Source organism: Gymnodraco acuticeps, unplaced genomic scaffold (assembly GCF_902827175.1).
Source record: "Gymnodraco acuticeps unplaced genomic scaffold, fGymAcu1.1, whole genome shotgun sequence".
Taxonomy (NCBI): Eukaryota; Metazoa; Chordata; class Actinopteri; order Perciformes; family Bathydraconidae; genus Gymnodraco; species Gymnodraco acuticeps.
The window spans coordinates 966,601-990,148 of NW_022989913.1; the positions used below are offsets into that span (position 1 = coordinate 966,601).

Genomic DNA, 23,548 nt, shown 5'->3' on the forward strand with positions numbered 1-23,548 from the left:
TCTAATTACACGATTAGAGTAAACATTAGTTATCTGCTAATGTGATGAATTGAAAGGATTTGTTTTGTTCTGCTGAAGAGGTAATTAAGTCATTAAAAACTAATACTGATTATCTTTTGGGGTGATCCACACAAGGATAAATGATCAGAATCAGAAACAATAACTACACATCCAGAGCTACATGAGCAAGTTTTTCTTTCCCTTTTCAAAGCTGCTGTGCTTCAGTCAGACGTGGGAGGCCAACACACTCTCTCTCACACACTCTCATATCATTTCCAAATCAAATTAGGCTACATTGTATGTTCTTCATAATCTGACGTTATACTTAGCCAACCTCTAAACCAATAATGATATCAAACTTGCACATGTTCAATGTTCATGCATATGAGCCGTCTCAATAGTTTGTGCGTACGTGAGGGGGGGGGGGGACATCTCCTTTCTTTCTTTTTTACGATTAACAGATTAAGATTGGCCCAGTGACACAAAACATAAGGGGCAGCCAAACATGCAAAAAAGAAAACATTTGTTTGTTTTTTCAAAATGCATTTTCTTAAGCAAATCTTTCATTTTCAATTCATCTCATGGGGAGGGGGCTTTAACAAGGTTGTCACATTACACATTAAACAGTCGGTCAAGATGAAATCCACAAAAGAAAACAAATGCATCATTTCAGAAAAAGGGGGGAAAGTGTGTAACAAAGCATTATTTTCCTATTTTGCATTCTCCCTGCATCACGTCTCAGTAAACCACGTTCCACTCGCCCCACATCAACTCGACAAAAGCCAAGTTCTGATCACGTTAAAAAAAAGAAAAGAAAGCTAAAACATCTGAAGCCTTAGTTCTGGTCCAATGTATATAACCTTTTGAAGATTTTTCATATAAGAACAGTTAATATATTAATGACTACTGTATTTACAAAGTGAATATAAATCTTTAGTTAATACGTTAAATATTTTCTTTCATAATTTCAATAAAGGTTTAAATGGAACAGTAGAGTGTACATTTGCGGCGTGGGTTTGATTTTACTGGCTTGCACCTGCACCTGCTTTTTCTGACAATCAACAAACCACAGCTGTACTCGGCCCGCTCTTCAGGCTCTGCTATCGTAAAGGGAAGCTGTGTAAGAAAATCTGCATCGAACAGGATGGAGCACAGTGGAATGTCTATCAATTTGCATTTATAGCAGATGCATAAAAAAGCTCAGAGTTGAACTGAGGCCGATCCCCTTCTCTTTTTAAACAATTATTTACACACACACACACACACACACACACACACACACACACACACACACACACACACACACACACACACACACACACACACACACACACACACACACACACACACACACACACACACACACACACACACACACACACACACACACACACACACACACACACACACACACACACACACACACACACACACACACACACACACACACACACACACACACACACACACACACACACACACACACACACACACACACACACACACACACACACACACACACACACACACACCACACACACACCACACACACACACACACACACACACACACAGGGATTTCCTTAGTGGCAATAAAAAGCGCTTTTGCCCGGCAACTGACACAATAAAAGTCCTTTCCTCCTCTGGCTGGACGTCTGCTCGCTTTCCTACAAAACAGGGCACACCCCCGGCTGATCTGGCGCTGGGGATGGACGGACGGGTCAGTGTGAGTGAGTGACGGTTGTTTTTGTGGGAGAGGACGAGGGAGGGAGGCTTTCGAGAGATGGATTGGAGAGGGGGGGGATGCTGTACAGTGGAGGGCGATCAGAGGCCCACAGACAACAACAGCTGCCCCCATTCTAAAAAGGTACCAAACAAAAAACGGGCTCCCCGTGTCCCCCTGGCGTCTCGGCCACCCAGCCTGCTGCAGTGCCCCCCGAGTTCCCCTCAATCCTCGCCTCCCCTCCTCTCCTCTTCCTGCCGGTGCTGTTTGTTCAGCCAGGCAGAGTAACGTGAAGCAGCGGCCAGACCCAAACCACGCAGACTAACTGCTTTCACCTGCCACCCACGTTCCTAGATGAAGCTCTGACAAACCGGGGCGCTGCATAAAAAACGTCTGTTGACAATGAAGTCAAACGATACAAAAAGAGGACCCCCGAAAACAGGGACAGCCCGGATCTTTGATCCTCTGCCCGTTGTTCTGCACCGACACACTCGGGGATGTTGCATGTATTATTATGGTAACACAGTGCAGCTAGCTACTGCACATGTGAGACTTCCCTCTTTCTTAGAAAAGCTACACAACCGGCCCCCCGAGTCCCGACACATTCCTCTCCCAGGGGATTCTGGGGGAGGAGAGCGTGTTAAGTGCTTAACATCGCTCGTGAGCTTCTTCCAAGCCAAGCCAAGAAAAGAGCACAGTGTTTCCTGTCTAGCCTAAAGTGGGTGAAAACCACAGTGTTAAGGAGTTTTCCAGCAGAGGGCAATCACTAGCATACAGCGGAGGAAGAGGGAACTGTGTGAGGAGCAGCTGGAGTCCAGGCCAGAAGAGTTAGCTAGCTACCTTGAAAGGGTCCCACTCAAAACACTCATTCCAAGTTCAGCGTCACAATTGGCATATTTTCATGAGGTCTTTTTTTTGTACAGTAAAGGTCTTTCTCCTCCATATAGATTTGATGTATTTGACATATTAGACTTTTTCTTTCTGTGTTTTATAAGGAGCAACAAAAGAAAAACTGTATTAAAATGTCCATGCAGTTTCCTGCAGTCGCTGGTACTCGAGTGTTTGGGCTGTAGGTACAGAGAGAGATGGAGAAGGGGCATGCAACCGGGCGCCATTTTGTGTCCGATGGCACCGGCTGCTGTGCCAGGTAGTAGCACGACGAGTCTGTGTGTCCGGGCTGGAGTCTGAAATCTCCAAGGCATGAGCTCCAGAATCCAGAGAGACGGGTGGGAGAGGAGGGAGACAGTCGTGAGGGGGAAATCAGGATGGGTTGAGTTTGTCTCTACCAAACTCCCGTCTGTGAAGCAGCTGTTTGTTCAGTAAAAACTATAAATTAAATCAAACATATATGCCCCAAAAACATCTTTAAATACAATTTAAAGACAGGATAGGGGAGCAAAAGAAAGCAAAAATAAAAAAAACACAACATTTAAGTGATGTTAAATTACAAAATCAAAAGTCAGCCCTACACTGGAGGCAAGGGGGAGATGCTCAACTTAAAAACAGCCGTTCAGCTTCAGGCTGTTTGTGTCTGTAGAGTTGGCGGGTAACGGGGAGATGAATGAGGGAGGCGCCTGAGGGGGGGGTGGCAGTTACTTTTGGCCAGCCGCTGGGGCCTCTGAGAAGGAGGAGTGCGGAGAGTGGGTGTTAGGGGGTCCGGTTGAAGGGGTAAGAGGAGGAGAGGGGCTGCCTCCCACCGTGGCAGACTGCACCATCTGCTGCTTGAGCTGGCTAATTGTGCGCTCTAGCTTTTCCCGCGCCTCCCGCTCATGGCGCAGCTCCTCCTGCAGCTCCTGCCGGTCGGCCTCCGCCCGCTCCAGCCTCTGACGGAGCTCCGACAACTGGGAGGAAACAGAGAGAGACAGGCATGAGGTCTACGCAGCACATTAAAGGACATCTAGTCCAACACATATGGCAGCAAAATCACACTTCGCTGGAGCTTTGAGAAATAGACAGTTTTCTTCAAGTTATTGGAGGTGTAGCAGCCGCAGAATACTCAAAAGCCTTATGTGATGTTGCCTCTCTGTGATGACTGAAATACAGTAAGACAAGAACAACAAAAAAGTCACATCCTGATTGGAAAGACACTGACCCTCAGTGTTGTGGCTTCATCAGCGGTCATATTTGTTATCATTTGACTACAGAAGCTATCTTTACAGTGTGCTGCTGCCAGCCAGAGAGAGCACAGAGCAAAGAGCACACATGATACTAATGTGTGATTTTAATATCTAACAAAAATAAATGTAAAGGACATTCTTGTAGCTTACGTTTCCTGTCACATTTACTGCTCTGTTTTTACTGCGAAAAACTGGGAAATTGCTTCACACCATGTGTAGTTCCAGGCCAACAACACAAACACACCCCCATCCCATTTCCTAACTAACTGGCAGACATCCTGAGTTTGATGCCAAGGGGAGGGGGCGGGGCAGCTTCAGTGACTGACAGGAGGGGGCTACTGCAGACTGTAGCTCAGGCCAACATAACAAAACCTATCTACAGATTAAGTCTGGTGGAAACCCAAACAAAGGGTCTGAGTGTGTGTGTGTGTGTGTGTGTGTGTGTGTGTGTGTGTGTGTGTGTGTGTGTGTGTGTGTGTGTGTGTGTGTGTGTGTGTGTGTGTTTCCACACTCCTTAAAAGCACAGTGACTCATATAGGACACGCATAAGCAGAAAATGATTCAGCAGGGAAACTCTCAATCATAGGAAGGCTGTGACCACATCTCCGCTCTCAAGGTTTTGGTAGAAAACACTCTCTGACTATCCTGAGTGAAAAAGGGGGTGATGTGTATGAGATCTAAATATTCGTATATATACATGTCTGATGGGCAGATTTAGAAGTAAATGTTAACATATTTGAACAGTGAATATACCTCCATTAGTCCAAACAGACTGCTTGTATTTACTATAACAACTTACTGAGGGTAAAAGATGTACATGTTTCAGAGGGATGTTTACAACTGCTAGGACTGTCTTAGGGAAGATAGCTTTTAGATGCGCAGCTCCTCTGTCTTGGAATAGTCTGCAATTGAAATGGAAACTGAGCAATCTGGTGCCACTAAATGTTTTTAAAGCTCGGTTGGATGCTACTCAATCGGAAGCTGTTGGTACCTGTTTATGTGGATAGTTATGTAAATTGTAATCCCTGTAATGATGCTGTAAGATGTCCTTTTTGTTGTTCTGTTTATGTGTTTATGTTTCATGTGGAACCTACTTGACTAGGTCTCCCTTGAAAAAGAGATCAATGATCTCAATGGGATACACCTGGGTAAATAAAGGTTTGAAATTCAATGAAATTGTATTGCCTCAGTGTGTTTCTGAATATGCTGCAGTACAATGCTAACATCCTTTCAGCAATGTCTCAAGGCAAATGTGTTTCAAAGTTTAAAATCCATGGCAATACATTGAAAGCAAAGGGAATTAAATGGATGTAATTCCTTGAAAGTACTGCTATTGAGATTGATTGTGGCGTGGCACTGTAACGTCTGGGATAAAAAGGCTCTGATTCAGACTGTATGTGTCGCTCTGATTCAGACTGTATGTGACAGTCGTTGTTCCAGTCGTACCTGTGCGGTGTAGTGGGCCTCTTGCTGGCGCTGAGCGCCCGGCTCGCAGGCGCAGGCCTGCTGCCGGAGCTGCTCCAGACGGGTCTCCAGCTCCAGCTGCTCCTGGCGGGCCTGGCTGAGCTGCCGCGCCTGCTCGCTGTGCACGGCCTCCAGCTCGCAGCGCAGCTCCCTCTGCTCGGCGCTCAGCTCTCGTAGCCGGGCCGCCTCGCCCCCACGCACCGCCTCCAGCTCCTGAAGACACAGAGACTAAGTTAGAGGAATAACAGTAATGTGATATATCATTGACCCTGTAGGAAGATGCCCCTCCTCATGGAGGTCAGATCTTTGATAACACAACAGCAGTATATCCTACGGCCCTGCAGTGCATGCTATCTATACATGAAGATAGATAAAAAACCCTACATGTGATCTCTGAGGCATTCACTGGGATATGGATGCCAGGCCAAAAGGTGGAAAAGAGGAAAGATAATGGTGATCTTCTGTATTTACATTAAATGTATCTTTATTTGTTGTTTTATTATTTTAAACATTTTTGAACTCATATTTTCTAAAAGTTAATTTCTGAAATGCAATTGAAATCTCGTTGGTGAGTTACTCGATACAAAAGAACAGACGAGTAGATGCAAACATCACTACAATATAGATCAACTATATTTCTGTACTGCATGTCAAAGCTGACATAAAAACGTAATATCTTACAATACGTTTCAGTGACTGAGTTTTGATTAACATGAATGGGGGTGGTGTTTGACATTTGAGCTTTAATATCTTTTCAGCTAAAGGAGAAAAAGATGGAGGGTTGGGTGAAGGTGATCATCACCTCCACATCTGCGTCAAGGACACTTCAATAGGCAGTAGGACAGTTCTGGTCTCATTTATCTTGGGCTTGTGTTCTTTCTGACTGCCAACTCACCATTTCCAGCTGCAGCTGCTTGTGCAGGGTGGAGTTGAGCTTCTCCTGCTGCCTGCCGTACATCTGCATGATCTCCACCACAATCCTGTCCTTGTCGTCCTCCACCCCCCCCACCACTGCAGCGCCGCTCGCAGCAGAGCCCGTGTCCTTAACCGCTACTTCCGTTACCGGCGACAACAACGACACAGGAGTGGGAGCAGGAGGAGGGGAGTGGGCGGCTTTCTTGCAGCTTGGGCTGCTTGTCGCCATGGAAACTGCCTGGGTTTGGCATTCCCGCTCTGTGGCCGAGGCAGCAACGGCACGATGGGATTTGGTCTCCTCGGCGCAAGCAGCGACGGGAGGCGACGCGTGAAGATCTGAGGAGGGAGGAAGAGGAGGGTGAGGGAAGAGTTTTACAAAATATTAAAATAAGATACAAAGAAGAAGAGTAGGAGGTTGAAAGACAGGAAGTGCCAGCCGAGCAGGCGCATACTCCCGCCTACGCTTAGTAACACCCTCGCACAACCTTATAAAAGCTCACACCTCTTTCTCAGTGTGAGCGCGAGCACAAGCATGGCAACAGCAGAGTTACCAACACAAACTGTGAGTGTGCGTGTGCGTGCGTGTGTGTGTGTGTGTGTGTGCATCCTCAGACAGTGAGAAAGAACAGAGAGGAATAAAGGAACTTGTGTGGGAGCTGCTCTGCGTGGGCTTCTCCTCTGTTCAAACTCTGGCTCGCTCCCTCCCTGTTGCCTTTAAATGTGTGCATCATGGAGAAGAGGATCAAACGGGCCATGTCACTCCCTCACACAAATACACATGTGCACAGATGCTGCAGCGGGACATGTGTAGGCTAGTAATGATGCTGTGTGTGACAGTATAGGCTCACCGACAAAGGGAGGAGGAAAAAGGAACATGAGAACGGTAACTTGTTTCCCAGAATAATGTATGCACTCGGTATATGTGTGACAGGAAACAGCATGCTCTGAACGCAGCATGTCTGGCACCGGAGAGGACTCTCATTTACTCATTCAAACCGGCTTGCGCATGTGCAAACACAAACCCACATACTCTGCAAAGCACACACACACAATAGTAGAAGCACACAAATAACGGGAGTGGGTCATTTGGTGGTGGATCAAAAGAAAGTAAGTAGGAGAAAGAGAAAGGGAGAGGCCACAGACAGACTGGGGGGAGGAAAGCATTCAATGAGGAGAAAAAGAGGATGAAGAGGAAGTGGAGGAGGGGAAAGAAAAAGTGACAGCAGACAGTGAGGGAGGCGGAGTTGAAAGAGCTAGAGAAGAAAAGAGGATGGATGGGTGGGAGAGGAAGTGTGAGAGCGGACGGACTCGGGCAGGATGTGGAAAAAAGCTGCCAGGAAAAAGAGAGGGAGGACGGAGGGAAGAGAGACAGAGAGGAAAAAGGGAAGCAGAACGCCGAGAGATACGAGACGCAGCCTGGCAATCAGACATGGCGTAATAATGGCAGACGGAAACCATTCCCATGATTCACTCTGCCCCACTTTCTCTCTCTACATACTGTATAGCTATAGATACAGTATTTAAAATAAGAAATACATCGAGGCAGAGACCTTGTTTAAGAAACACAAATTAGAAGCTAAAATTACGAAAAAGTTAAAATAAAAAGCTTTAGATAAAGCAAGCACATCTAAAGAAAATGTATCGACTTTAAATTAGGAATATACTCAAAAGTTAAAATGCCTTAAGGATAAAATCGAGGTAAGCTTGTTCTGCATTTTAGGAGCTCGATGAGAAAAGCTGTATTTCCCCAGCAGATATGTACTTCTTAGTAATGCAGTCATATACACATTTTAGTATGCACATAAAAACACACACAGTGCAGAGGAGAGGTCATGGTCACTTCCACTCCTCTCGTTCATCAATACTGAGGAGCCCGCCCGCAGAGTCTTTACGCGAAGGTCAATGCATGATTATGTTACAGCGCTGCAGGAAGCTATGTAAAGTGTGTGTGGGCATGTATGTGTGTGTGTGTATCGGATGCCAGTTTACTGTAGGTTGTATGTTTACGGTGAGCACGTGTCTGCTAAACATGATCTGCATGTCTCTTCCGCTTATGTTACATGTATGTAAATCATTCGCTGTATGCGTGTCATCTATTTATAGTTGGCATGTGTCAGCTGTGTTTATGTGTCTAATGTACACACAGGAGGATTTATTATTCAAGTTCAAATGAATATTTATATTAAAATCGGTAATATTGAATACATTATATAGTAATATAATATAATCATTTTTCATTTCTAGGAGCCAAAGGCAAAAACTCTACATAAGGAATAATGTGTTGAAATATCCCAACCCTTTTCCTGAACATGACATTTCACATCTCCTGTCGGGTAATGTTGACAGAGCGTGTGCAAAACACACAGGTTGTATTAGCTAGTTGTAAAGCTAATTCTTTAATGGACCAATTTCCTGCAATTTCACCTTTTCAGCTGTGCTCTTTTCATTATTCACTTACACCAGCATAACTACTGTAACGAGAACTTTTTTTTTCTTTGTTTATGATTACATTTGAGTGCAGTGTGAGGACCATTATTTTCTGAAAGGCTGGCAAGACTTACTCAGTGCTAACCTCAATTGAATCCCATATAGAGGGATGATCATTCTCAACATACATTGGGAATATTATGGAGAGTTGAAATTCAATTTGATCACATTTTGCCTCTCTGACCCGCTCGTCCAATATCAAGACCTCTAAGCATCAATTCAAACCAAAAAGACGGTGTTTGTCATTGAAATACCTGGATTGGTATGGCATGTGTGCATTATATATAATACATGTATTTCGGTTCGTCAGTGCACGTTCACTGTTTCCAGGTGTCAGTACTGACCCATGGGCGGCTCGTCGTGTCCCAGCGCTCTGCGGCTGTAGTGGTGTTTGAGCAGCGCTCCAAACATCTCGGGGCTCATCTCCGCCTCCCTTTGCAGAGACACGTTGGGAGCAACCATCTTATCGTATGTGTACAGGTAGTAACTGGGAGAGAGACAGAGATAGAGAAAGAAGACATTAAAGCATTGAACTGACTTAACAAATACATACATATACAGTACTTTTACTATAAGAAAAAAATGCTTTAAATATATACGACAGCGTTTTCCTCAATGACAAAAAGGTAAAGTTTGCTGCTCAATAATGTGCATATAGAATAGACATCTGTTTTGTCTTTAGTTGTTATTGTTCTAACCATAATGGTAGCAGTGTCACCTTTCACATACTTCTTTCTTTGCAGTAAACATCGTAAAATGTTTACGAGTTATGGACTTTGCATTGCTGATATACATAAAGCTACACACACTTGCAATAACTCATGTGGCCTCTTTACCTCTAGAGCAATAAAGCACAGCTGAATCAGAGTAATAGAACCATTTGGTGGCTGTTTTAGCCAACAGTAACTGCTCCATCGGAAGAGCAGAAAACACAGTGAGGAATACGGACACTTCTTATCGTGAGTGCACAGGATCTCAGCCTAAACAGACCTTTCGGCTTATCACAAATGTCCAGGTAGTGGGTACAACTGAGAGAGATAGTGCCTGGAGATGAACTGAAGCCACTGAGCCAACACTATCTGTCTCTTCCTGGCTGCATGGTGGGGAGGGAGGGAGGGAGAAGAGAGAGGGATAGAAAAAGACAGAGAGAAAGAGAAGCAGATGGAAGAGAGGAGAGGAGTGGAGTGAAGCTCTGAACCCCTCCCCCACCAGCAGTCCCCTCCAGACAGAGCTGGAGCTGTGAACTAGGTTATGCACGGCTCGGTGGGGCCGGAAAAACCTTCCAACCGAGCCTCGCATCCTCTCCTCTGGATGGAGAGAAGCACAGTGCTCGCCTGAATGGGAATCTGAAATTCCTTCACATGAAAGATGTGATTGAATAATGTAAGCCTGGCTTGTATTTGACAAGTGTATCGCTAATGGAGGCTGGTTGTAACCCAAACACGACGTTAAGTGCTGTGGATGTCTAGCACGGCGCTCGGGTGTAGCAGTGCATTATTAGTAACGCTGCAATGCAAAAGCTGCAAACTGGTCTGTGCAAGTCCTGGCTGCTTTGACAGTGAGGCAGTCATGTGATGCTGGTAGGTGACCAGAACCCTAATCCATGCCAATTTGTCTGGCTTGCCGTCTGCGCGCCTCCACAGTCAGAAAGTCCAGGCGGTCATATGAAACCACGGCGCCGTAAAACCGTCTAAATCCAGTTTTTAATCTGGGTCAGATTACTGAGCGCCACAGGCTGGTGTGCTGTGGGGAGGGATGGTGGGAGGAACAGAAGAAACCAGAAGAGAGGAAACGAGAGCTTTGGGAAGAGGAGGGAGAGGCACATGTGATGAAGGAGCGAGGATGAGGAAAGAACAGAGCAGAGGAGGGAGTGCAGCACCAATTGGGGAAATTAGGGATGGGAATTTCATTCACTGAAACTGAAAGTTAACTTTACTTTGTAATTATTTCAGTGAAGCCAAAGGGCAGAGAGAGCAGTCCTTCAGTATCTGGCAGAGGCAGCAGCTTTGTAGAGATAACAGCAGGCCAACTGGAATAGCTTCAAGTATTGATACATGTTTTAAGCAAAATCTACTCCCTAAAGTAAATGGGCTTTTTGAAACTAATGCTTTTAATATTCTCTAACAACTCACATTTGACCAACAAATCCAGCTAGTCCTATTTCTTCATCAAATCAGTCAAATATTTAATATTGGCATACAATAAAGCACTTTATACTATTATTGTCTATAAATACCATTAATGTTACAAAGAAACATTATTAGAACCAATAATCAGAGAAGTGCAGAAACGTTTCAAGACTCAACACAAGTTAGAAATGAGTGGATACTTTCAAACACACATGCACAAACATCTCTTTTGAAATAATAATTATTTAAAAGAAAAAAAAAAAATATATAAATCAATAGGAAAAATAATAGTTATTTTCAACACTGAAAGTTGTTATTGGTGTAGTACCTGGGATGGACCAGGGAGGGGTGTCCTGGCTCCTCCTTGATGTCAGAGAAAAGACGATTGAACACCAGAGCCGGTGGAGATGTGTTCCCCTGAGAAACACACACACACACACACATAAGTACCACACAACACAGCACCATTTGTCTTTTAAGCTATTGTGTTATAGATACAAAGGAACACAATGGTATCTTCATCTACATTTATTGATTTTTGTATACAATTTTTGCAGCTGAACAGATGAGATATCACAATGGCAATCGGTCACACACACACACACACACACACACACACACACACACACACACACACACACACACACACACACACACACACACACACACACACACACACACACACACACACACACACACACACACACACACACACACACACACACACACACACACACACACACACACACACACACACACACACACACACACACACACACACACACACACACACACACACACACACACACACACACACACACACACACACACACACACACACACACACACACACACACACACACACACACACACACACACACACACACACACACACACACACACACACACACACACACACACACACGGAGAAGCAGCAGGAGGAGAATATAATGTGCTGTACTGCACATGGCACTCTTGGAGCTATAACCTAATAAAACTAATATATGCATGCATACATGTGGATGAGGGATCATCCACCAGGCATCAGTGTGTGTGTGTGTGTGTGTGTGTGTGTGTGTGTGTGTGTGTGTGTGTGTGTTGGAGAAAAAAGATAATCATGATAGAGCTTCTTCCCTGTGTGTGCATGTAAAGTTGGTGTGTGTGCTGCGACAGGGGGGAGGTGAAGAAGAAGCAGCCGCTGTATGACTATTTCCTGACAGAGAGGAGAAGTGTGCCGCTTTGAATGGGTGAGCAGGGGGTGTGTCTGTCAGGAAGGGAGTGTGTGTGGGTGGGTGGTGACCCTGAGAGCTGACCTGTGTGTAGAGGAGGGGGGAGAGAGGAGGTGATGGAGGGATGGCTTGATGGATAAGGGGAGGGAGACGGCGACTGACCTTTCTTGCAGGGTCGGACTCGGCCAACTTGCTGCTGGGGGAGCAGAGATCTGCCGGGGGTTTCCTCACCTGGCTCTCCTCCTCCTCGTCCTCTGCCATCTGAAACACACAGCGGGAGAGAAGAGGGTTAAAACAAGCAGATAGATTGTATTTGTTACAGTGAACAATTAAAATGGTGCACTGTCTGTCAGACACCGTGGGAACGAGGGGAAAAAAGTGGTGAGGAAAACAAACAATTACAACCGCGGTCACCGAGGGGTAAGATGGAGACAAACGGCATTTAAACGATAGGAAATAGAGACGAATGGCATTGAAAGTGCGCAGCAAGAGTGAGCTACGGCCCGAGTCTGCATTGATACAGCATCAGAGAAAATGAAGGCAGCATAAAAATGGATAAGAGTAGTGGCTGAATGGACCCGCTGAGGAAGGCGTATGAATAAAACAAGATGAGAGTCAACACGGATACAACAAGGCCTGTCATTATGTGCCTCTGTGCGTGTGATTCATTTGTATACATGTAACACGGTTGGAGTCATCCTTTCTCTCAATGCGAATACATATTTGTGTGTTGAATGTTTATGATTCATTGTGTCAGCCCTGTGCCCTCTGAGCCGTTTGTGTTCAGTAAATACTGCTGGCGCTGGCGCAGCCTCTCGTGAGTGTGTGTGTGTGTCTTTTGACCAAATCCAGGACACACTCAGCAAGAGGCCACAAGCTGATGGAGTTGATGCTTATCAGCGGCAGACAGGCCTGACACTACACACAGACTGCCTGCAGTACACACACACACACACACACACACACACACGCACGCACACACGCACCAGAGGACCAAGACTTTGCAGCATCGCAATATGAACCTGCAGTTCACCCACAACAACAAACAGAGAGATGGAGAAGGGAGGTGTGAGAGTGGAGAAAAGGAAGGAGGAGGAGAAGCAGGAAACGACAGTAGGAAGGAGGAGAGATAGTGGTCGTAGAAAGCATCAATAATTGACTAACTAGCAAACTGACATATACATATATATATATAAAGTAGGACACAGTGAATAATAAACAGACAGCCTTCCTTCAGATATACTTAAGGACTTTACCATGCACGTTATCGGCACGATTACCATGTCACAGACAGGTATTATCCCCGAAATATTTATATTAGTCACTCGCCTGGCAGCAGCTTCAGTCAATATAACGTTCAACAATCATAATAATTCTCTTGCTATGTCTTGTAATGTAAATCTTATTCATTAATTGATCTGAACCAAATATTCACTGATGCTCGCTTCTCTACTGTGAGTCAACAAGAAAGAAAAACATCACTGCTAGTCCCAGTAAATGTGTGTGTGAATGAATGTGTACTGTATGTGGAGGGTAGTCCCTTATTTACAAAGCCCATGGATGAACGAGCATGTGCATGCAAATGTAATAGCCTGGCACCATATGCGTAGCCAGGTGTGTGTCTCTGTGTGTGTGTGTGTATAGAGGGGGCTCGTCTGTTTACGAGCACTTGTGGTTGGTGTTTTTTCCTTTTTTTTTTTTCAGAAGGCAGCACTGCAGCACTGAAAGGAAGGAGGGAGGGAGTGCAGGAGAGAGAGAGAAGGAGAGAGAGTGTGGGATGATGGGACATGAGCATAGATAGAGGAAAGGAGGGAGGAGAATTGACAGAAACAACAATAAACCCACTGCAGTGGTGTGAAGGCAAGCCTGGCCGTTGCTGGCTTGATTCCATCAAGTATCAAGGTTGTCTGACTGTGTGTGTGTGTGTGTGTGTGTGTGTGTGTGTGTGTGTGTGTGTGTGTGTGTGTGTTTGTGTGTGTGTTGAAGGCACTCTCTCCTACATACCCCTGTCACGTCTTCCCCCCCTGCACAAATGTGTGTACGAGACAAACACAGACCGAGGGGTAGAGCAATGGGGCCAAACCGACATTAACAGCAGGTCATCCAGGGGTCTTTCATCTGCATGACCCCCACGACAGCAGACGCTCTGCTGATGAGACCACTGACAGCTCATTAAAAGGTAAGTGCATGTGTGCGCGTGTGTTTTTGTGTGTGTGCAACAAACAACAAAAGAGTGTATGTTTGTAAGAGTATGTGTATCCACATATATGTGTGTTCCACTAATGGTTGCTTTTCTCTCCCTGTATATCCAGCGTACCTGACAGTTGACAGCTTAACGCCCACCGCCCACACACACTCATTATTCCTGCTGCTCTATTCCTTAATGAATGTGTATGGTGCAAACGTTTGCAAATTTCAACAGAGCTGTCCCCCCCCCCCCCCCCCATCACTAGTCCCTTCCACCTTGCCTGTTTTATTAAAACACACACACACACCACGCTGCTACTACTTAATCTACAATAATGAAGCGCCTCTATTTATCCGCTTCTGCGACACACACACACAAATACACAAGCAGCCCCTAACCCCCCCCCGTCTCCAGCCCTTTGTCAGGCTGAAGCTCGCCTTATGACAATGTGGATTAGCATTCCACACACTCTCTCAGCTGAACTCTGCCCTGTTGTTCCTAATCACCAGCAGTCTGCCTGCCGCTGCAGCCACACACACACACACACACACACACACACACACACACACACACACACACACACACACACACACACACACACACACACACACCACACACACACACACACACACACACACACACACACACACACACACACACACACACACACACACACACACACACACACACAACCACTAACCAGATCAAACACACTGCTCTAGACACACACAACCATGTGAACTTTTAAAATGACCCATTTCCAGAGCCCAGTTTAGTACATGTGACATTTCTGCAGCCGACACATTAATGGAGCAGAAATAGTTTTTGTGTGCTTCTTAGTGACCGAGTGCTGTTAAACCCAACAACAACAGGCACCACTCTACTCCGCAGACGTGCATGATCGTACATTACCATACAAAGTCTGGCAATCGCAGGCGGAGGAGAGTAAATGCACTTCAGCTGCAGCCGTGTGTTTCCCCACTGCAAAGCACTAACCCCGTGTTTACACCAGGAATACTTGTTGCCTCTGTTGGCCGGATGTTAACTGCAAAAGGGCATTTAAAATGGTGGCTGATATTCAGTGTCATGGCTATACTATTTAAAATCTAAACTAAATATTCTCCAATGTTTTCTCGCGTCTGCAACAGAAATCAGGTCTAAGAAGCCGCTTTAAACCACAGGTTTAAGCCTTTGACTGAAAACCCCACTGCAGCTGGTTATAAAAAAAACTAATTATTGTCTATTTCTGTTTTCTCTGTCTTCCCTTTTCTCTGTTTTTATTTGACACAATTTTTGTGAAAACAGTGTCCTAATTGAAACAGTTTCTTATTCTGTAAGAATGTCAATGCCTCTACAGTAATAAATAAAATATTTGAAAAGAAAAGTGTACAGCAAATGTCTTTGTACTAAAGGAAGTAAATATTTTTCCGCCGTTGCCAGTTATTGCTAGTGACCAAAGACAACAAATGGAATCTGGATTTGTTTCTCCAACACACACACACACACACACACACACACACACACACACACACACACACACACACACACACACACACACACACACACACACACACACACACACACACACACACACACACACACACACACACACACACACACACACACACACACACACACACACACACACACACACACACACACACACACACACACACACACACACTTCAGCGATACATGGAGCTTGGAGCAAATGGACAGGATTTTTATTCAGGAGAGGAATTTAAAAAAGACCACCTTCCTCATACTCCCTAAATATCTCAAGTTGGACATGACCATTTAAAAAGCAAACAATGCCTGAATCAAAACTAATTTCCTTGTATATCATTGTAAACCGTACTGTTGGTCAACAAAACAAAACATTTAAAAGACGTCACCTTTTGCTCTGTGTTATAGAGAAAAAACATAAACAGATATATGAATCTGCAGTTTAACTGATGACAACAGTTCCAGTCCTAAACAAGTTTGTCTCGGTATGTGTGCGCTGCTCCTTTTAGCTACTATAATGATAACACTGTCAAACTCATAACACACAAACAGTCTCAACAAGCCAAATGGAAAATCTTATCTAGGGCACAATAAAGAAGTGTGCACACTTTGGTCTGACCTTTCATCTCAGAGCAGTAGGCCTTGTGTGTGTGTTATTAAAATCTATTTAAAATCCCCTATTGTGCCCTGAAACATAAACACTGTTGGCTCCAATTGTCCTCCCATCTGCTGAAACCCGCGCATCAGCGGTGGTTTATGAAAACAGAAACAAACCCCAGGCGAGCTCGCCACAATCTCGCCCATGGGACAGAAACAGAGGGGTTCTCAGAACATAACTGTGCCACCAATCCTCCTTCATCTTCATCCTCCTCCTCCTCCTCCTCCTCCTCCTCCCTCCGAGCCATTCATCAGCCTGGCATTCAGGAGGAGGGGAGCGAGAGGGAGAGGTATGGTGGTGGGCAGCAGAGGAGGACGGAGTGAGGCAGCGCCTTCTCTTCTCTCAGGAGGAAGTAAACAGCCTTTATTTGGGTGCTTTTCATTCAGCCTCAGACAGTGAGGGAGGAAACGAGGAACACACACATTCACAGCCAGTCAGTCACGCCCTGTCTGTTTCTAGACCACATCCTGTTCTACTGCAGTCGTCAACCGTGTCAAAGATCATGCTTCAGATACATAGATATATATACTTCCTGGCCAGAGCCATGCAAGAACAACATCTCCGCTGTCTGGATGTGTGTCGCAGTCAGAAACTCATTCATGGCTTTAAACTTAAACTTTTTTTTATGTAATTGTTTAGTCTACTACATTTATTGAATCAGGAAATATTTGATTTGCTTTAACGTTTCTGCTTGGAAAATTACACAATGCTAGCTTCAAACTGTCATTCATCCTAAGCATTTCATCAAATCTGTATAATGTAGCGTTTAGCTAGCAGTAAAGATGTAAAGTATTCAATACAAGCAGTATCTTTCTTTGGAGTCTAGATTTGTTCACCTGCCACACACACACACACACACACACACACACACACACACACACACACACACACACACACACACACACACACACACACACACACACACACACACACACACACACACACACACACACACACACACACACACACACACACACACACACACACACACACACACACACACACACACACACACACACACACACACACACACACACATACACACACACACACACACACACACACACACACACACACACACACACACACACACACACTAGAGGCCTTTATATGGAAGTCTTAATCCAATAAGCCATTTATCCATGGACTGGGAGCCGCACTTTGTTGAGCAGCCAAATCAATAACAGCCCACGAGGGAAGCAGGCAGCAAAGTGGGGCATTTAAAGGAATACACTTTATTTTGGTGGAGGCTTTCTAATTAACCCAGCAGCACTGCGAAATGAGTCAACTGTTATCTGCTGTGAATGAAAAATGCAGAAAGGTCAAGTATATTTGATCATGAAATGATAGAATATAGCTTGATCACTTCAAGTCAAGAGGCAGCAATAACCTTTTCATGTCTGCTCAGAGTGTTCAAAGTGTTTGACCCTTCACTTAGTGCTTAGCGGAAAGAACATATATTGCATCTCTGACTGTATGTGCTGAGAAGGTTACTCAATGTATTTCTCTCTCACTTCAGCCATGGAGAGGGATCAATACAGCGCTAATCAAACCGATCAGGGCACATACAGGAGAACAGGTCTGTCTGACAGGTGGACGGCTAGACAAACAGGTGGCACAGGAAAACAGGAAACCCAAAGAAAAAAAGGAGACAGGCAGACTACCAAGACAGATGAGGAGACAAACAGACACCATGTGACTGTCTGTCTGTTTGTGCCCGCCCCCCCCCAGACCACCACCCCCCCCCCCCACACACACCTGTTCCTCCCTCTTTCCAAACACAAAGAGAAAGAACAGAGCCAGACAAGCACACTGATAAGCATCAGCCAGACCAGTATACACACACACACACACACACACACACACACACACACACACACACACACACACACACACACACACACACACACACACACACACACACACACACACACACACACACACACACACACACACACACACACACACACACACACACACACACACACACACACACACACACACACACACACACACACACACACACACACACACACACACACACACACACACACACACACACACACACACACACACACACACACACACACACACACACACACACACACACACACACACACACACACACACACACACACACACACACACACACACACACACACGACTTGCTTTGGCTTTGGGCCCCAGGCACATTTTTGCACCACATGGGCACTCTGTCTAGACAGTGATATCACGCACGTCGAGCACCCAGCCGCTCCTTCCTCCTCAGCTACAGCCAGTCAGCCATTTTACAATCCACACACAGCCTTGATAGGCGAGAGCCAATGGGACCTGACACACACACAGTTAATGGGAGACTATGGGGGAAATCTAGTTATGAAAGTAAACAAATAAGGAATGTCATTTTGTTTATGCTTGAGTATTTGAATAAAGCTTAAAAAGTCTTTCATTATATTTTTGATATATTATTTTGCATAAGGAATAATACTCGTCTGTACTTGCCTCACTTTGTGTGAGGCAAGCGGGAGATTTTTCTTTTGACTGGAGTGAGTAATAGAGATTGAATATTTAGATAAAATCCTATTGTACATTTTGAAAATGATTACGTCTATATTCTTTCAATACATTTCATCTTTTGGACTTAACATTGTTGCAGAGTTATTGGAAATGTTTCGATCACACAAATCTAAAACAATCCAACACAGCCATAACTAAAATAAAATGCTGCAAAAATATGTATGAATAGATATGCAAAAGAATACAAATGTTTTATCTATGATACTTCAAAGAAGAAGCAGTCTCTTCCAGCTCTCTAGATCAATGTTTCTATTCATCTGCCTCCCTCCCTCTCTCCCTCCTCCATTTCTCATGTTTCACAGTCAAATCCCAGACGGCTGCTTCCAGTCTATATTCACAGCAGTACATGAGGAGGGTTGTAATAATGTTACCTCATGAATGGACAAATTGTCTGACTGGAATACACTAGTGTGGCCAAGGTAACCTCCACATCACAAACCGTATATATGAACATATAATGAATAATGAATCTGTCCTTTATATTCTGGATGATGTTGTTATTTGACTGGTCCATGAAATGTCAGGATATGGGAAAGAGATTCCAACACTGTTGCTAGAATAAACTGACAAATGATTCAGAATGTTATCAAAATGGCAAAAGGGATAAGTGCAGGGGGCAGACAATGGTGGTGATCCAGAGATGTCCCTGCCTTCCAATCATATTGACATACAGACTTAAGAAAAAAAGCTTTGCTCAGAAAACAAAAAAGTTCAAAATTGATATTTAGATATAATACAGAGATTGTTTGATGTAGCCTTAGAAACAATCATGCAACATCACTTAGATGCACGTTGCAAGTACAACACAGTCTAGACATTATGTGACTCTTCATATCATCAACCTCAAGTACTGTGATTATTCGTCATGAACAGACAAAGCATTTCAACATAATCAGGCAGCTTATTGAGAAAGCAAATTCAATACGGCATTCTGGTTTACTCTATACATGCTATATCCACACTGTACTCCCCCAAATCATGTCATCAGTCATGTCAGTTTTGGCGTGAGGCTTTACTGGCCTGTATCAAAATGTGACCACTCATCTACACGCACACATATGCACAGCAAGTGTGGTTGAGTCAGTGAAGGGCATTTAACAATCATCCATGCGAAAGAGAGCCTAACTGCATATACATGCGCAGCATCCTGTCTGTAGCACGGCAATGTGTGCGTGTGTGTCTGTGCTCCACTTTCCTTCCCCAGTGCCCCCCAGAGCGTTAATTACCAAAGCTGTCGGGGCTCACCTATGTGAGTTAACCAGGCCAGGAGACAGACAGACACGCACACATACGCAGACACGCACATACACACATCACATGCAAATAAACAGACATCCCATCAAATAGTTGCTCCATCAAACAGCAGTGTAGGAGGATGACGTAGTTTACTGCAAGCATTACACTGCTGTCCAGAAGTACGCACACAGACACTAGCTACACACACTCCATTCTCCTGGAGGACACTTCGACTGAGAATGAGGCCAGTGGGCTCTCGTCTTGTCTGAAGATGACTGTACTCATGGGTTGAGCTTCATCTGGGCCAGTGTGTGTGCTGTAGAGTCTCTAAAACGAAAGAGAAAGTCTCTGGAGGTGCTTGATGCCATGGGATGCTGTTTGGAGACACACATTACCACCACCCAAAAATACAAAACAGCTGCCTGTTCTTTCCATACAAGGGAACTCAAGTTACTATTCGAATGGATGAAACAACTCAGAGTGCTTGGAGACAGAGGGGGGTGAGAGAGCTGCAGAGAGGACGAGCGTTGCTAAGCAGACTGAAAGCTGAGAGAGGCTGTCAGCAAGCCAGCAATGCACTGCTATCACTACAGAGAGAAAACACAAAATGGAGACACTGCCCAACCCTCTGTATTTGCAATCATTTACAGCATTCACTAAAATGCCCTAAAACATGTGCTTCAAACAGCCATTCAGTAGCTTAATGTACTTTATTTCACGAAGCAACAATAACCTCCTCATGAATCTGGCCTGATTTGAAGACTAGTCTTACAGCAAGCAGAAACTATAATTAGCCACTGTCTCCAAGTGAAAAGGGGAAAATAAAAACGTAATTCTTGTGCTCTATCTCCACAAACAACTCAGGGTTTACGGTTAAGTGTTTAAATGCAAGAGCTGGAGATTCCCTTGACTAAAAGCTATCTTTACTGGCCCTAGTATGCAGCCACATATTGATCTGCGGTTTGTTTACTTCTTCCTCAGCACAGGAGGCTGCTGTGCTGTAGCGGGGAATACTGCAGTAAATGTCAATGGATGGTTGGTCGTCCGTCTGCACCGAGGCCAGAGGGGGGGGGGGGGGAAGAAAGATGGAGAAGGAAGGAGGAAAGGTTAAAGGAATAGAGATAGATGTTAAGGGAGCTAGCTGCTCCGACATATAGTCACAACTCGACATAGTGAGAGCTCCACTTGGTAAAATATCCCACAGGGTAAAATCTATCACATACACATGAAAAGAGTGGCAGTTAAATTCAGAAAAGGCCCCAAGTCCTCCATTGTTCTGCAGGGAGCTTGGGTCTCATCCATATTACATGCAGGAGCTTGTTTGAAGCCTCCACTACTCGACTCTGCATGGGCAGCTTGGCTTTGCTGTCCAGACCCCTCGGGCTCGCCTGTCCCTTCCACACACAGACACAGAGTAGTGTGAATGCATCGGCTAGCATGCCTCTCTCCATCTCTCCGTCTCTTTTTTTGTCACAAGCTCTGGTTTTCGAAACAAGTCTCCGAAGACCTTTCTCGCTCCTTTTACAGTGGCTCGTGGATTACAAAGTTTACATTCACTATTAAATCTGACAAATCTGAATTATTAAGGAGTAGAATGTCAAAACTTTAGGACTGTAAAAAATGCTATCTTTTTAGATTGGAAGCTTTAATAGAAGTTTTCATATTAAGGGTTTAATGTCTACTGCACGTTGTCGAGACAGCAATCGTCAGGAGGCTGTATATTCACTTACATCCTGCCTGTACTGATATTAATGGAACATATGACGGGTGAACCCACAGTCCACACACACTTTGTCACCAGCCTTCCTTCATTAAACAGTCACTGTCTGGGGCTGGCTTGACAACAGCCCGAGAAAAGTGCAGTCCATTTGGTAAATGTCATCACAGTATAGTTAGGGCTGTAAGTGAACACACCTGGGCATAGATCAAACAGACCGGGACGGTGATAAATCTTTGTCCTCCTGGCACCACAGTGACGCTGATGAGTGGAGAGCAGACCGCGGCACTGATGGAGAGCCGTGACTCACGCTGCAGGATGGGGTTTGGCGTGGTGACAGGAGGAAGTTGCAGCTGATAGTGGTTGTGTGTTTGTGTGTGTCTGGCTGTGTGACTGCCGGTGTTTGACCCTTTGACTTCCTCTAATCATGGACTGTGTCATCTGTATAGAAACCCATGCTACAGTGTGGTTTTGTGTGTCATCGGTCTTATAAAATATGTCATCACATGGACACGTCAGGGTCATGTCAAAGTCTGGGTTTCTGTCATTCAGCTCCGATATAAAAAAGGAAATTTGTTTTGGATTTCAAACAGTCACTCTGCTTTGTTGTCCTTTACAGAATAGATAATAAGGCTGCATTCTTGCCTGCCAAAGCCACTGAAGAAAGAAAGCAACCATGCCAAAATGAACCATCATTTGGCTGGAGGCGAGATTTGTTCCTTCGACATGAGTCAGTCTCCAGAAGAACTACTGTACATATGGCATCATCTGGGATCAGGATGCATCTCAGCCGGTGAATTTTAATAGTGATGACGACGAAAATGTTTGGCATATCAAAGTTCACTAGTCATAGGAACTAGTTAAAATGTAGCCAGACTGTAAAACCACAAGGCAATGCTTCACTCTTCAAAGGATAGAAGTCAAGGGCAATAAGGCTCCATGTGAGCCAAGTTGCCCGGCAGCAAGGCTGTTTTAATATGAGCAACAGCCAAGCCAGAAGAAAAAAGAAGGGCTGGACACGCAAGGAGCGAGAATCATTGCCACATGCTCAACAGGAGTCTCGCACATAAGCACACACCACTTGGTTGCTTGGGGACAATTAAGAAGGACTAGTAGCTTACATGCAAGGATGCTGAAGTGCACTCACCATTCTCAACATGCAACCCATAATTAGGCTTCCTTCCATGGCTCGAATATACTCAAATACAAATATACAATATGTATAGCAGTTAGGTAATTTATTGCATTTTGAGATCAGCACCTTGAAGATAGTCTACTTCGTCTTTGCAGTAAAAAGGCGCAGTGGGGCGGCTGGGGATCCAGAGGGAAACAGTCCTCTATTTACAGGATCTAGATGAGCTGGTACGAACCCCCGAGGGGTATGAGGCAAAGAAGACTGTATGTTAAGAAATATCAAAGAGACAGATTACTCCCATAGGCTGCATCACTGCAGGTGGGAATAGCGGAGGAGATAAACACATCAGCCTTTGTCAAAGTAGAGGCAAAAAGACATTTCAGACTGGGCATACACAAAATGTCGCTTGTTTCACCTTCACTAATGCAGTCTGTTTCCCAGTTGCTAACTTTACAGCCTTGCCCTGAG

The 23,548-nt window shown here is 44.8% G+C and overlaps 1 protein-coding gene across 1 annotated transcript in view; it reads right to left on the reverse strand.

Moving 5' to 3' along the window:
* Positions 1-1,476: 1,476 nt before the first annotated feature.
* The window catches only part of skila (SKI-like proto-oncogene a), a 32,362-nt gene continuing 10,290 nt past the window's right edge, over positions 1,477-23,548 (reverse strand). The window contains exons 3-8 of the mRNA XM_034208539.1: positions 12,226-12,324; positions 11,163-11,251; positions 9,050-9,192; positions 6,199-6,554; positions 5,286-5,516; positions 1,477-3,563 (exon numbers count right to left, since the gene is read on the reverse strand). Of these exons, the coding sequence (XP_034064430.1) occupies positions 3,315-3,563; positions 5,286-5,516; positions 6,199-6,554; positions 9,050-9,192; positions 11,163-11,251; positions 12,226-12,324 (1,167 nt within the window). The 3' untranslated portion in view covers positions 1,477-3,314. The remainder of the gene's footprint in view (positions 3,564-5,285; positions 5,517-6,198; positions 6,555-9,049; positions 9,193-11,162; positions 11,252-12,225; positions 12,325-23,548) is intronic.